This window comes from Python bivittatus, unplaced genomic scaffold (genome assembly GCF_059951505.1).
Source record: "Python bivittatus isolate LINGU-HERP-01145 unplaced genomic scaffold, Pbiv_v1 ctg000080_np1212, whole genome shotgun sequence".
In the NCBI taxonomy this organism is placed as follows: domain Eukaryota; kingdom Metazoa; phylum Chordata; class Lepidosauria; order Squamata; family Pythonidae; genus Python; species Python bivittatus.
Window position 1 is genome coordinate 87,715,066 of NW_028277035.1, and position 15,329 is coordinate 87,730,394.

At 41.6% G+C, this 15,329-nt stretch overlaps 1 protein-coding gene across 1 annotated transcript; it reads left to right on the forward strand.

Moving 5' to 3' along the window:
* Window positions 1-1,673: 1,673 nt before the first annotated feature.
* LOC103061247 (L-amino-acid oxidase-like) lies at window positions 1,674-14,726 on the forward strand. The gene is made up of 7 exons (XM_088134708.1): window positions 1,674-1,686; window positions 3,384-3,610; window positions 5,176-5,282; window positions 6,717-6,918; window positions 9,816-9,869; window positions 11,854-11,990; window positions 13,946-14,726. The coding sequence occupies exons 1-7, from the start codon at window positions 1,674-1,676 to the stop codon at window positions 14,724-14,726; spliced, it is 1,521 nt and encodes a 506-aa protein (XP_087990834.1).
* Window positions 14,727-15,329: the final 603 nt, after the last annotated feature.

The window sequence follows — 15,329 nt, forward strand, 5'->3', positions numbered from 1 at the left end:
ATGCCTTCAGAATAGAACTTTCCTTTATGAATATTAATTGATTCAAATTATAACTGCTCTGCTTAAGCAGAATGCTAAATGCTAAAAGCTTTCCTGAACAAGGAAGCCAGATGCCTCATTTCAGCTTATTTTTGCTATTCTGCAAATCTGTAAACATGGAGATGGCTTTACAGTTTAGCGTAACCTGTTTGAAGTAGATGGGCTGAGATGAGTGTCTGTTCCCTGAGAGAAGAGGTAAAAACATGGAGGAAACTCAGGAAAATCTAAAGCTAGGGGCTAGAGCACATGATGTGCTGCTCCTTGTGTTATATCCAAACGCCACCATGCTTCCACAACTTCATGAGCAGATTGCAAAAGGGAGGCACCATCTGCGGTAATTTTTTTGGCTTTCTGGATAAATTCAAGAATTTTCAGAGTCTAGGAGCTAAGGAACATGTCAGGGGAGAGATACATCTTTTCTGCTTTCTTTCAGGGCATAATCTGACACCCCTGCAAGCATGAAAGGATAGCATATTTTTGCTAACATGTTCCTCCAGCCTGTCTCAAAACATGTGGGTTTATCTTTTCCTTCCCTGCATGGCAGGTCAAAAGTTTCCTCTGAGCAGACATAGTCCTTTCAGGCTTCCTTAGGCTGAATAAGGATATCTAAAATAATACTAGATCCCTTCTATCCAAAATAAAAATGCTATCTCTCTGCCAAGCTTCACAACTCGTTTCAACAACTGCCCAAAAGAACATCTCTTTGCAAAGCCTTGAATATTTTAAACAATATTGGCCTTCATCCCAACTGAAGGGCCTAAACCCTGCCTTTCCTGGGGTACTGGGGCACTCTGAATTAATATTTGGACGACTTAGCTGTTCTATGTTTTTGCAAATCAACTACAACCAAATGTCTATGATTGCAGCCTAACACTATATTCATCTTTTTAGCAACTACATCATACTGTTACAATTCAAAGTCCTTTTCCCACATGCTGCATTTGGTTTCTTTTTTCCTAAATGCCTTGCGTATGCCTCAGTTAAAGTGCCTTCAGTTATTTTCAGCCCACATCTCTAACCTATCAAAATCATTCTGAATTCTGGTTTCAGAACAGTAGCTATCCCACACAGCATCATGAGAGTTATGTACAGAAATAGAATGGACTTTTGTAGAAGAAACCTTTGGGAAACTGAAACACAGATTTTTCACACATTTAAGAGTTTTCACACATTTAAGAGCTTCTGACATATGCTGCCTTGGGATCTGCAGGAAGAATAGCTCCAACTGTTTTCAAAGGAAATTCCTTGATTTCTACCAAGTTCTTTTTTTTATGGCCTGTTTCTGTTTTAGAATATTCCAGTTTCAAAGAACCCTTTGAGAACAAGATGCCCCATACTTGAATTATACCATTATTGCTGTTAAAATCCTCCGTTAGAAGTTACAAGGCAGGAGTTCGGTTGTACCATACATCTTGGTTGAATTTTATGTTTAAATGCAAACTGTGCTCTACTGAACTCTCTGCTCCCTCCAGGTAGGTGCGTAAGGATCCAAATCAGAGGAATGTTGGCTATTTAAAGGGTTTCAAGTGAAAAAGCCAATTTTCTCCAGTTGTGATTTACTGCTGGCTCAGAGCCAGACATCTCCTGAGTATAAATAAGAGCACAGATTTGTATCCTTGTCCTGACCATTGAACATGGCCAAGTTCTGTAAGTATTTTATTTTCTGCATAGAGGTTATTTTAGGAAACTTCCGTGTTTTGGGGTATTGAAGTATAACTCTGAGCCTTTTAACTTGAATAATAATTTAAGCCATGCATATGATGGATTTCCTTTGGGATCCAAAGCAAGAAGGTCCTTTGGAGTGCTCCTGTTGGCAGCTCCTTAGCAGTTTTATCTTCTGGATCATGTGGTTGCCTTCTGCAGTGGCACTGCACTCCCTGGAAAAGATCTTACATTGATTGGGTTAAGGAATTGCTGACAGGGGTTATGAGCATATCTTTGCATACTCCAAAGCTATGATTCCCATGAGTCACTGCTATTTGTTTGGTTAACTTTCTGAGCAAAAAAATAATTTGCCCAAGACATGGCTGAAAAGCCTTTTAGAGAGGTTTAGAAAAAAAAAAGGGGGGGCGGGCGGGCTGTACTTATGGTCCATGACTTGACAAAAGGATCTGATTCCCTGGGTTCTCCATAATTCATAAAATTCATTTCTATGTTCTTCTTGACATTTTTTTTTCCACTGACAGAACTGGGAAAGGGAAGTGTATTATTATAGCAAGAACCCTTAAAATCCTTTAATCCTCCCCCCACCCAACCCCAAATATGGATTGATTTCTCTGGTTCAGCAACTTAAATGAGGAAAACATTTGCACTGGATTAAGGGGAAGTGTTTTAAATCATTTGTTTATTTTTAGACTGCTAGCCCACCTTCCTCCAAGAACTCATGGGGGCTTCCATGGGGATCCCCCTTCATTTTATCCCCCAACAGCTATCCTGTGAGGTAGGTTGGGTTGACAGAGCATGACTGGCCCAAAGTCACCCAATGTGGTTCTACGGTGAAAGGTTCCCCATGATCCTAGTGCAACATCTTAACCACCATAACTGCATACTGCCCTTGAAAAATATAAGCTTTTCCTCTCTCCACAGCATAGGTTAGTATAGCTGCAAATAACCAGAGGCCCATTAGATGGCAATAAAGATGTATAATTTTAAATATCCATTTGCTGCCATCTACTGGTCCTCTAGATTTAGGGACCATTTGAGGTTACGACAGCACTGAAAAAAATGACTTACAACTGGTCCTCACACTTATAACTATTGCAGTGTCCTCGCAGTCTACATGATCATGATTTGGGTGCTTGGAAACCATCATGCATTTATGATGGTTGCAGCATCCTGTGGTCACATGCTTGCCATTTGTGATTTTTCTACATCCTTTCTGACCCTGCCCCCTTCATATTCTTTGTAAAGTAGGATGATAGAATGGCTACATGGATAAGGAAAATGGATGTTCTCAGGTTATCACTCTGTATTTTTACATAAATTCAAAGTTTGGTAAAAACCATCACAAAATAGATCATTGTTCATTCAGCTATTAGTAATCATACAGTTATTACTGTGAAAAGGATTTTGGTGTTCTTCCTTGGCCAATATGTTAACTGATTCTTTAAGCTACTTGAAATGAGGTTGGTCATGCTGTATGTTCACCCAGCTGATCAGCTGTCACAACTGGTGAGCTAACACCAAATGGTTACTTACCCGAATGAAGATTTCTCTAGAAAAGTTCTATAGCGTCAAAATTAAATGTCTCACTCAGGAAAGCTGGCCAAAACATATTTTCAGGATTTATTTTCATTTGCTGTCTACTTTCCTTCACCTTTCAATCATAGCTTGGTTTTTTCTAGCAATTTTGCCACTCATACCACTTCTAACAGCTGCCTGGGTCTCTGAAAACCATGCCAATGAACAGGAAGATTGGAGGAAATGTTTTGAGGACCCGAACTATGAAGAACTGTTACATATTGCCAGAAATGGGCTGGAAAAGACTTCGAAGCCAAAAAGAATTGTGATTGTTGGGGCAGGAATCAGTGGACTCACTGCTGCCAAATTATTGAAAGATGCTGGACATCAGGTAATAGTGTTGATGAAAAAAGACCAGTCAGCAATCTTAACCCTCAACAATGAGGAGACATACCTGGGGTGAGTGGGGGGAGAGATACAGGTAGTCCTTGACTTACGACCATTCATTTGAGGTTACGACAGCACTGAAAAAAGTGACTTACGACTGGTCCTCGCACTTATAACTATTGCAGTGTCCTCGCAGTCTACATGATCATGATTTGGGTGCTTGGAAACCATCGTGCATTTATGATGGTTGCAGCACCCTGTGGTCACATGCTTGCCATTTGTGATCTTCACAGCTGGCTTCCGACAAGCAAAGTCAATGGAGAAGCCAGGAGGGAAGGTCACAAGTTGTGGTCATGTGATGTCTCACTTAATGAACACACTGCTTAACGATGAATTTTCTGGTCCCTATTGTAGTCGTAAGTCAAGGACTACCTGTATTAATAATTTCGTGTTCCCCAGCATGACATCTCAACATGATCTCCCAGAGAAAAAGATAGGTCAGTATAATTCAAACTTTATACCAGTGGTTCTTAAATTGTTTGACCCAATTACCCCTTTTCCCAGTCCTGAATAATGCCATTCTCCCCACAAAACAAAACAAAACCAGACTGTGTTGTTTCACATAAGTGCCTTGGCAGCAGCAGTCCCAAATTGGATCCTCAATTCACAAACAAGCAATTACAAATTACTCTATTACCCTCTAGGAGAGTGTTTCTCAACCTTGGCAACTTTAAGATGTGTGGACTTTTTATGTATTTATTCTTTTTAATTGTTGTACACTGCCCAGAGTCACTTTGTGTGAGATGGGAGGCTATATAAATATGATAAACAAATAAACAAACTCTGAGGGGAATTCTGGGAGTTGAAGTCCACACATCTTAAAGTTGCCAAGGTTGAGAAACACTGCCCTAGGATATGCCTAAATTACCCCCTGTTTAGGAGCTATTGATTTATACCAGTGTTGTCCCCATGGCTGGCTGGGGAATTCTGGGAGTTGAAGTCCACTCATCTTAAAGTGGCCAAGTTTGGACAACACTGCTTTATACAGAAGGAGGTGGCTAAGCACAGAAGTGAGTCCAAATTACCAATGTCGCTTTTACAGACAAATGTGCTTGAGTGGACTATACTGACCCTTCCCAATGCAGTGTTCTTTGCAAAAAACCAGTTGTTTGATAACTAGCATCAAATTTAGTATTTGCCAGTATTTGAAAATTGGCAGACAATAGTGTTCAGTATCTCAATAAATATTCAATAAATAACATGCCATGTTATCTAATATATGGTAGGGTTCAAAATCTCAACATTCTGCCAAACGCAAAATCAAGAGATTTATTTGTGGATGGCATTTTTTTTCCTCCGGGTCAATCGGAAACATTCTGTTCGATGAAATTACTGTTAAAACTGCTGCTTGTATCCCTCCCAGCAGATGTTTGAACATGAATTCTTTTATCAGTTAGAAACTTCACTTGTCCAGAAAAATCTGGATTTTGTTACTTTTGTTTGAGGAGTAGCAATATGTGAGAAAGGGGCAGGAGGAAGCAAAAGCTACTGTAATATGTTTGTTCCTAGGTTTGGGTCTTAGAAGCCAGTGACCGTGTTGGCGGGCGGATAAAGACCCATCGTGAGAAGGGTTGGTATGTGGAATTGGGAGCGATGCGCCTACCCAAGACCCACAGGTAACAAAAAGGATGTGAAACCAGTAATAGCCGCCCCCCTTCTACTATTGTGGTTTCAAGCATGGCTTCCAGTATTTCTCTCAGCACTTGTTCCTCTCTTCCCAAAATGCTCTTTCTTTTTTCCCAGTCTTCTTGGATCTGTTCTTTATGTCCTTCTTTTCCAGCAGTTTTATCCAGTTCTTCCTCTGATGCCTCCTGATACTCAATTTTCCCACCCTCCCCACCAGCTTTCTGACCATTGGTGGCCTGGCTCTGGGGTTCAATTGCTCTTTAAGCTCCCTAAGATTCCCACAATACAGCGACCTTTCACAGTTATGATGGTAATGAAAAAGTAACATTCTGACCAATCCTCGCATTTATGACCTTGGCAAGTCTGTAAAGCAAAGGAAAGCTGAAGTAAGATCATAAGCACAGTCACTGTTTTAGTTAGCAACCACTTTGTTTAATGACTGAGTTGCTAGTCCCAATTGTGGTCACTAAACAAGGACTATCTGTATTAATATTCTTGATAGTAATTGATTAATATGGTGAGTCCAGCTAGGAGGCTACACTCATTTGACCTTGGCTGATTGAAAAAAAGATTAAGCAGAGTTGGACTTAATTAGTATTTGGATGACAGACCACTGAGAAATTCCCAAGCTGGGGACTAGATGGTGAAATTAAAAAAAAACAGAAAAAGGAAATGGTGAACTCCTTCCATATTCATGTCAAGAAGACAAGATGTGCCCGTTAAGTCACCAGAAATCAAGCTCAACTCAACTTTCTTTTCTAATTAATATTGTACTTACTGAAACAGAAATTATAGAAGGGCAACACTGCATTTATTTTAGATTTATATCCCATACATAATGCTTCCTCCTCCTATTTTCCCCACAACAGCAACCGCATGATGTGGATTTGGGCTGAAACATACTGGTCCGTAGTCACCCAGCTGGTTTCCATGCAGAACCTAGGTTCTAGTCCAGCGCTTTCACCACTACAGGTAGTCCTTGTTTAGTTACTGCCTCATTTAGCAACTGTTTGCAGTTACGACAGTGATGAAAAAGGAACTTTACATGACCAATCCTTACACTTATGACCTTCTCAGGTCTGTAAAGCAAAGGAAACCTGAAGTAAGATCATAAGCACGCTTGTGGTTTCACTTAGTGACTGCTTCATTTAACGACCAAGTGACCACTTTGCTTAACAATACTTGTTTCTGTTTTTTAAATACCTTTTTATATTTTCCTAGAGGTAATCCCCCATTATTTCCACCCAAGCAGAAAACTGATGAAAGGTTTGTGTATTGTGTTTAGAAGAACATCTGCATGGAGCAACTAAGAGGGATACAAAGCCAGATGCAGGGCAATATATTCTCACCTTTTTTCTACTCTCATTTTAAAGGTTTTGGAATTAACCTGCAGGGACTTGCTTCTTTGCATTATTTTTCACCAGAATTATTCATGAATATATTAAGAAGTTCAACCAGTCATTAAACTCCTTTGTTCAGACGGATAAAAGAGCCTGGTACTTGTTCAGAAACAGAAGAGAAAGGGTGGCAGCTGTGAATGAAAAGGCAAATCTCTTTGGATATCCAATGTATCCCCATGAGTTGGGAAAGTCTGCTGGAGAACTCTACATGGGTGCGTTGGACAGAGTATGTATGACTTTGCAGCACTGTAAAGATGCTATTTTGCTCAGTACAAATACTGAATACCCTCCCTCCAAATGGTGACCTCTGATTTCTAAAAAAGGCTCCCTGAAGTTGAGCTTAACTCCTGGTGACAGCAATATGTTGTTTGCTGTTCCCTTTCTCTAGGATGCTTTTTCAATTTCCCAGCCTAACCTACAGCCTTAGAAATTCCAGTGGTCTCCCATCCAAGTGCTAAACAAATCTGATCCTTTTTAGCTTTTTGAGATCAGCCTACAGGAATATTATTTGTTAGGTTAATACATGTTTTACTTTAATTACAGAAGTGTATATGCTTGGTTGCTTCTCAAGGAGTTCATCTCTCTCTCTCTCTCTCTCTCTCTCCCTACCTACCTCCCTCCCTACCTACCTACCTACCTACCTACCTATCTCCCCTCTCACCTCTATGGGTGGTATGTGTCTTCCTCAGTCTCGGGTCCTCTACCAGAGTCCTGGAAGTTTGAGGGTTTGTGCAGTATCTTAGCTGTTCCTAGCATGGCACTCTTCTGGACAGAGAGCTCTGATGTTGTTCCTGGGATCTGTTGGAGCCACCCTCCCAGGTTAGGAATCACAGCCCCATGTTCCTATCACCACCGGGACCACTTTGGCCTTTTACTTTCCACATCCTCTCTAGTTCTTCCTTCAGGCCCTGGTACTTCTCCAGCTTCTCACACTCCTTCTTCCTGAAGTTGCTATCACTTGGCACTGATACATCTATCACCACTGCTGTCTTCTGATCCTTGTCTACTACCACAATATCTGGTTGATTGGCCAGTACCTGCCTGTCCATCTGGATCTGGAAGTCCCACAGGATCTTAGCTCTGTTATTCTCCACGACCTTCTGTGGAATCTCCCATCTGGACTTGGGGGGGTCTAGCCCATACACTGTGTAGATGTTCCTGTACACAATGCCAGCTACTTGTTGTGCCATTCAGTATATGCTGATCCTGCTTGCATGTTACACCCTGCCACTATGTGTTGGACTGTCTCTGAGGCCTCTTTGCACAATCTGCACCTTGGGTCCTGTCTAGTGTGGTAGACCCCTGCTTCTATGGATCTGGTGCTTAGTGCCTGTTCTTGTGCTGCTACGATCAGTGCCTCAGTGCTGTCTTTTAGTCCAGCCCTTTCCAGCCACTGGTAGAATTTCCCAGTGTCAGCCACCTCAGCTATCTGTCGATGGTACATCCCATGCAGAGGCTTGTCTTGCCATGGTATTTCCTCCACTTGTGTGAGATTTGCCCCGTTCGACAGAGAAACTCTCGTGACACGTGTGGTTCACAAAGAAGGTTTACTCATGCGTAACGTAGTAGTCACAAGCAAAGCCAGGACTGGCTTGGTACAATTGCATCACTTGTTATATTCCCCCCTTCCCGCGCTTTTCCCCGCCTCGTGATCGCGTTGCAGCTGTGGACTATTGGGCCCCCCAATGTCCCCCTTGATTGTTCATGATGGCAGGGTCGGTCAGAGTCCATTGTCCTTGATTGCCAGTCCCCCTCCGGCCGGGTTGGTCCCTCCCTGCTACGTGCAGACCCGCGGGTTCTGTGCTGCGTTGCGATCTTGTTTCGCTGCCCTGCGGCCCCGTTCCTTGCATGCTCGCGCCGTTATCAGTTCATAGTTAAAAGCTTCCGCTGCGGTTTTCCTGTTTAGCTGGCCGCAGGTGGCTCGTTAATTAGCGGCGCTTTCGGTTCCTCTTTTCCCCGCTAGCTACCGCCGGTGGATTCCGCGTGGTCTGGTTGCGAGCTTCCCTGCAGCCCCGTGCTTCCCTGAAGCCTCGTGCTGACCGAACCTGACAACTTGAACTTCTTCCCATGTCTGCTGCTGCCTGAGGCATTCTCTCAGCAGCTCCTCTTTGGGTGTCATCTTAGTGATGTACTCCTGGATGCTCCAGGTTTCATCCAGGACAGTGGCTTTGACACTCACCAGACCCTGCCCGCCCTCTTTGTGGCTTGTGTATAATCTCTGGGACTTGGGGTGGAAACCTCTGTACCTTGTGAGGAGCTTCTGGGTCTTCACATGGGCAACCTCCATGTTTTGGAGGCTGGCATGCTTTGGCCAGCTCACTATACTGGCAGGGTATCTGATGACTGGCAGGGCATACATGTTGATGGCATGGATCTTGTTCTTCCCATTGAGCTGGCTCTTCAGGATCTGTCTTATCCTTTGGTGGTACTTGGATGTTGCTGTCTTCCTTGCCTCCTCATCGTGGTTCCCATGTGACTGTGGGATACCAATGTACTTGTAGCTGGTCTCTATGTCTGCTATGTGGCCCACTGGTAGTTCCACCCCATCGGTCTTAGCTACCTTCCCTCTTTTTACTACCATCCAGCCACACTTCTCCAGCCCAAATGACATCCCAATGTCCTCGCTGTAGATCCGTATCAGGTGGATCAGTGAGTCATGTCTCATTCAATATCTCTATCTCTATCTCTATCTCTATCTCTATCTCTATCTCTATCTCTATCTCTATCTCTATCTCTATCTCTATCTCTATCTCTATCTCTATTGATACTGAAACGCAGGACAAATTAGAAAAATATAGGAATTATAGAATGCCATTCAATAAAATTAGCTCACAACTTAACAGCCTAAACAAATATCAACAACTAAACAAATATCAACAGCTAGGACAAAACCAAACAGAAGAATCATATATATAATCATATTCTGTCACACGCACACACACACACACACACAGATATTATGCTTTGTGTTAGTTTTAATAGCTCAGTTGCATCATTTGCTACAATGTTTTATGACTGTAAACCATCTAGCGTGCTGAGAGTAGAGGGCATTCAGAACTGGGGTTGGAGAATTTTATGTATTTCTTTGTTCTTATCTGCTTCCTTTTTCATGACTCCTGTCAGACAACAAAAAACTGCACAGTGCTGAAGATGAAATATGACTCATATTCCACCAAGGTAAGCCAATGACATCTGCCTGTTTTTAAATAATCTCAAGCATTTTAAATGTTTTTAAATAATCTCAAGCATAAAATAAATTATATGTTGGGGTTTTCTTCTAGTCAAGGTGAATATGCATCCTATGTATGCCAGTATATTGCATATGCCTCCTCGTTGGTTGGATGCAAGCAGCAATATATTACCCTGCAACTTAGTCTCTTGATCCTAGTTCGCATAGAATAGCGTGAGCATGTATGAAGTAAAATTGGGCTTTGGCTGTGCTTGTACCATGCTGGCCAGAACTGTCTACGCCTTCGCTATTGTACTAAAAAGTGCTATGTAAAAGTCTTGGTTAACCCAAGCCATAATAGTGGCGAGGATTACAGGTTACGGAAGATTATGACTTGAAATGTAAGAAGACTAAATGGTAAAGAGTATAAATGGATGAATGAAATGAAAGAAAGAAAAATAGATATATTGCAGGATTGTAAAACTAAGAGAAAGGGAAATTGTTCTGAATGATCATGATCTTGTGGAGTTGATGAATAGATGTGGGCAGTGAAGGTGTGGTTTGAATTACAAAGGAAAGAGCCAAAATGTATGCCAGACCATATAAACTGATGTTAGTCTAGTTGATATGGGTACATATGGGAAGAGTCCTATGTTATGCTGTGCATGTTACACTCCAGTGAATGATGACAATCAGAGATGAATTTGGAGAAAAATTAGATAACGTTCTGAATTAGTGTGATCTGTTAAGTGATTTCTGTTAAGTGATGCAAATGGATGGATAGGACTTCAAGGAGCAAGTACAGAGAAGTGTTTGGGCCTTTAAGACCCAAGAATGTATGAGAGTGGTGACTGTTTGTTGAGCATCTGCTTAGAAGCAGATCTGTTTGTTTGAATAATATGTGGTTTAAACATAATCTAGTTATGCATATGCTTATTTATGTATTCATTTGTCTCTGTTATTTAAATAGCTGCCCACTTGCAAGGTTAAAAATGTCACACTATAAAAGCAAAAATAAAAAGATACAACTCTCCAGGAACAAAACATGACATTAGAAGAGAAGATCTGTAGCTCAGGGTGGAACTGTGGAGTCCTTGGTGCTCTCTGAGCTTGGTTGTTTGCTTGCAGACATTTCATTACCTAACTCAGTAACATCATCAGTGCCAGTAAGTGTGGGGTTTGCTCCCCCACAACAAGGGCAAGTTAGCATACAGTAGCTTGCCCTGCCAGTTTTGGTGGGGGTGTGGTTTTCTCCTTGGTAGTTCCTTGATTAGGGTATTGTTCTCTGCTTCCTTGTTTGCTTGTTTGTCTGGTGTTAATCCCAGATTATCTGGGTGTTGGCTGCTGGAGAGGATGTGTTCTGGTCTTTTTGTTTCCTTCTTAGTATTTTTATTGTCTCTTTTGAATGGTGTGTAATTATGGTTTATCTCTATGTGTCTATTGATGGCTGATTAGTCTGAATGCCAAGCTTCCAGAAATTCCCTAGCATTTTTACATTTGGCTTGGTCTAAGACGCTAACAGTTTCCCACCAATCTTCCTGTCAGCCACTTGAGGTTGTCCAGCTCAGGTAAAAGTGGTCTTAAGAGCAACCCCATTAAGAGTGCATTGTAGTAGTCCAAAGGAGAGATAACTAAGACAACTACAAGAAGATTAGAACAATGTTTTATTGAGATAGAATATATTAACAGAATCTTGCAAGTTTTCCCTTCCCTTCCTCATATCACCCAGGGAATCAGAGAAGAGCCAGCCCAAGTCTCTTCCTAATACTTTCTCCTTTCCCAGGGCTCAAGGCGTGCTTCTACACTTTTTGCTTTTGTAATGACTTCTGAATATTTTCGCCAAAGTAATTTTCATGGCTTCCTACATTTCCCCCAAAAAAGGAGGTTGGAGATGAGTCAGAAATTATCTATTGGGATTAGCTGTGATTCAAAAAGGAAAAAGGAAGCATTTGTACTTTTTTCCCTCCACCAATTCCCATTTATCTTCAACAGGAATATTTAATTAAAGAAGGAAATCTGAGCCGAGGGGCAATAGAAATGATTGGAGATTTCTTGAATGAAGATGCTGGATACTATATCTCATTTCTTACCTCTGTCCTGGCCTACGTAACCTTCTTAGATGACGATGGGTAGGGTTTTGTATTCTCTTGATTGTTATGAAAAAGTGTCTAGACAAGGATATCTCATTGATCAGGTCTCAACTAGGACACTGCAATTTAGAAAGGACATTGACGAACTTGAGAATGTCCAGGAGAACAACCATGATCTCAAGGGGCCTGAAAGGGATTTATGAGGAATGGCTGGGAGGTGTTGGGTATGTCTGGCCTTGAGAAGAGACAACTATGAAGAGATATGATAGCTTTATTCGAATATCTGAACAGCTGTTAGGCAGAAGATAGAGCAGAATTGTTGAGAGTTGTTTCAGAAAATACGACATGGTTTTCATGGAGCTTCCTAAATAATGAACAGAGTTCAATTCCTGATAGAGGGTTTGAACCGCACAGAATAAGATCTGGCTATGTACAACTGACAATTCCCAGTAAGGATGGAACTAGTCACATATTGCCTCCTGATATCAGTCAGTATAACTGAAAATACCATACAGGATATATACTGTGTATATATCATCATTGCAAATCTAATGCTTGTAGAGAATATTGTGAACTTAGTGCTCAGCCTCTTTTCCTCCAGCTGACCATAGGAGAGTGCAAAGAACAGTAGCATTGTCCCTTAGTTACTTCTGGTCATAAAGTAATTCTCTCCCACCCACTCCACAGAGAAAGGAAACCTAATGAGTTGCTGGCATTCCCTCTCCCCTCCCATTTTTCAGGACATATACAGTGGTACCTCGGGTCACGAACTTAATTCGTTCCGCGACTCTGGTCGCGACCCGAATCAAATTTTCCCATAAGGTTCAATGTAAATACGGTTAATCCGTTCTGACCCCTCCGAATTTGGTCGCCAACCGATTTTGGTTGCCAACCGAATCAAATTTTCCCATAAGGTTCAATGTAAATCGGTTAATCCATTCTGAACCATATGTATTTTTTTTTTAAACCACAAAAATATGACACAAAGTACACTACAGTACAGTACGAAGAGAGAGAACACTAACCTTGCTTGAGGCGTGGAGGACAGGAAGGCGGGTGGGGAGGCGGTTATTGCTTGGAGGGAGAGTCCCCCTCCCTACAGGAAGCCACGACCACGTGGCACGGGAGGGAAAATGGCCGCGGATCCTGTTCGTCACCCGATGCGGCGTTCGCGAACGGAGGCAAAATTTTGCGAACGGTGCTGTTCGTGACCCGAATTGGTTGTGAACAGAAGCGTTCGTGACCCGAGGTACCACTGTATTTGTATACATTTTTCTAGTGGTTTGAAAAAGAAAAGAAGAAGCTGAGATTGCTATGGTTAAAGTACAGTAGATGTAAATAGATCCAGTGAATATCTCTAAAAGCCTACCTAATCACTATGATACTAGTTCACTGTTCCATCAAAAAGCTCCGGTTAACTTGTGAAAGTGGCCTGCCAGCATGCCAGAAATGTTGCAATCATGCACTTTTTTGTTTATTTGTTACAGCAATATACAACATGGCCATACGGGTGGCAGGGGCGGGGGCAGGGTGAGTAAAAGAAGATAATTTCTAACCAGTAATAAAGGGCAGGCTCCAGGCCTAGTTTTTCCCACAATTGCTATTAACTAGAGCAGTGTTTTTCAACCTTGGCAACTTTAAGATGTGTGGACTTCAACTCCCAGAATTCCCCCCCAGTTTGTGGGCTGGGGAATTCTGGGAGTTGAAGTCCACACATCTTAAAATTGCCAAGGTTGAAAAAACACTGGACTAGAGCAAAGTCTGAGGTAAATCAACTCAAAAACAATCCTGAAATGAATCAACGCATCCACCTAGAAGCATCGTGAACTGCCTGTTCCGGATACATCCTAATATAGCTCAGTAAATAAAGTAAAAACAAAAAGAGTTATCCTATTCTTTTTGAAAGAACTGCTGGCATTATAACTGTGGCTATAAATAATTCTTTCACTTCTCTGTTTAACTTATGCCTCCTCCTTCTACCTCAACCTTTTCAGTTTTGAGGAAATCACAGGTGGATTTGACCAGCTGCCCAACAGCTTCTATCAGGAAATGTCCAGGACAATCCATTTAAACAGCAGAGTAGAAAAGGTCATTCGCTCAGGCGAGAAAGTGAGGGTGTTTTTCCACAAGGAGGACGAAGATGACTCATCATTCCTGATTGCTGACTATGTCCTTGTCACAGCCACGGCAAAAGCCACACGACTCATCCAATTCCAGCCCCCTCTTTCCCATTTAAAGGCTCATGCTCTGCGTTCACTCCATTATACAAGTGCTACTAAAATTGCCTTGGCTTGCACTGACAGATTTTGGGAGAGGGAAGGAATCCGAGGTGGAAAGTCCATCACAGATCACCCAACACGAATAGTCTACTATCCAAATCATGACTTCCCCAGTGGCCTTGGGGTGCTCCTTGTCTCATATACACTGAATGATGATGCTGACTTCTTTGTTCCTCTTAGTGACGAAGAGTGTCTTGATGTAGTTATGGATGATCTTTCAGAAATTCACAACATCTCCAAGAATTATCTTGTAAATGTATGCAACAGGCATGTGATTCAGAAATGGGCCCTGGACAAGTTTTCCATGGGGGCCTTTGCTTTTCCCACTCCATACCAGTTTAGCCTTTTTTCCAAGGCTTTGTTTCAGAATGAAGGGAGAGTCTACTTTGCAGGAGAACACACAACCTACCCTTATGGTTGGATTGACAGTGCTATGGCATCTGCTATAAAAGCTGCAAGTAACATTCATCATACCGCTAATAAATCTGTATTGTAGGAGCTGAAATAATAAACCTGGTGATGCTTCTCCTTCAGGTGAAAGAGGGAAAAATTACTTCATGGTTCTTGCTGTCAAGTGGTGATATGCTTGTGATAATGGCTGATTCTTAAGAGATATAACAATAGATTTAAAAAATAAAGAGGAGAAAGAAGAAGATTATTTCATAATCCTGATTGCTGGAATAATAATGCTGATGTTTTATTACTGAACATGAATAAAAATAAATCTTCACTTTAAACACTTTTCATGCTTGATTAATGCAGGGTGAAGAATATGTGGTTGGAATAATGATGCTAAGAGGTGCTACATCTGTGTGAAGCTACCCCATACAGTGAGCATCTGAACTGCATGTGGCAGTTTTCAAAGCCTTGGACTAAATCTGCCTATTCAGGAGCCTTATGGGCTTGGATTGTATAAAAGGCTTCATTTATTTACAGAACTCAGAGCTATAGGAAATATGGAGCCTTCCATTGCATTAGATTCTACCAGATATTATATTCATTTTTGGAATATTGTGTATAAAAACTATACATTTTAGTATACACAATGGCCTCCTTCTGATTATCGACAGAAGCATACCAAATCTGGTGAAGACTAGTT

Coding starts and splice junctions, on each gene's coding strand:
- LOC103061247 (XM_088134708.1), top strand. Junction 3,611..5,175: donor TGAAAGATGCTGGACATCAG/GTAATAGTGTTG, acceptor GTTTGTTCCTAG/GTTTGGGTCTTAGAAGCCAG. Junction 6,919..9,815: donor ACATGGGTGCGTTGGACAGA/GTATGTATGACT, acceptor GACTCCTGTCAG/ACAACAAAAAACTGCACAGT.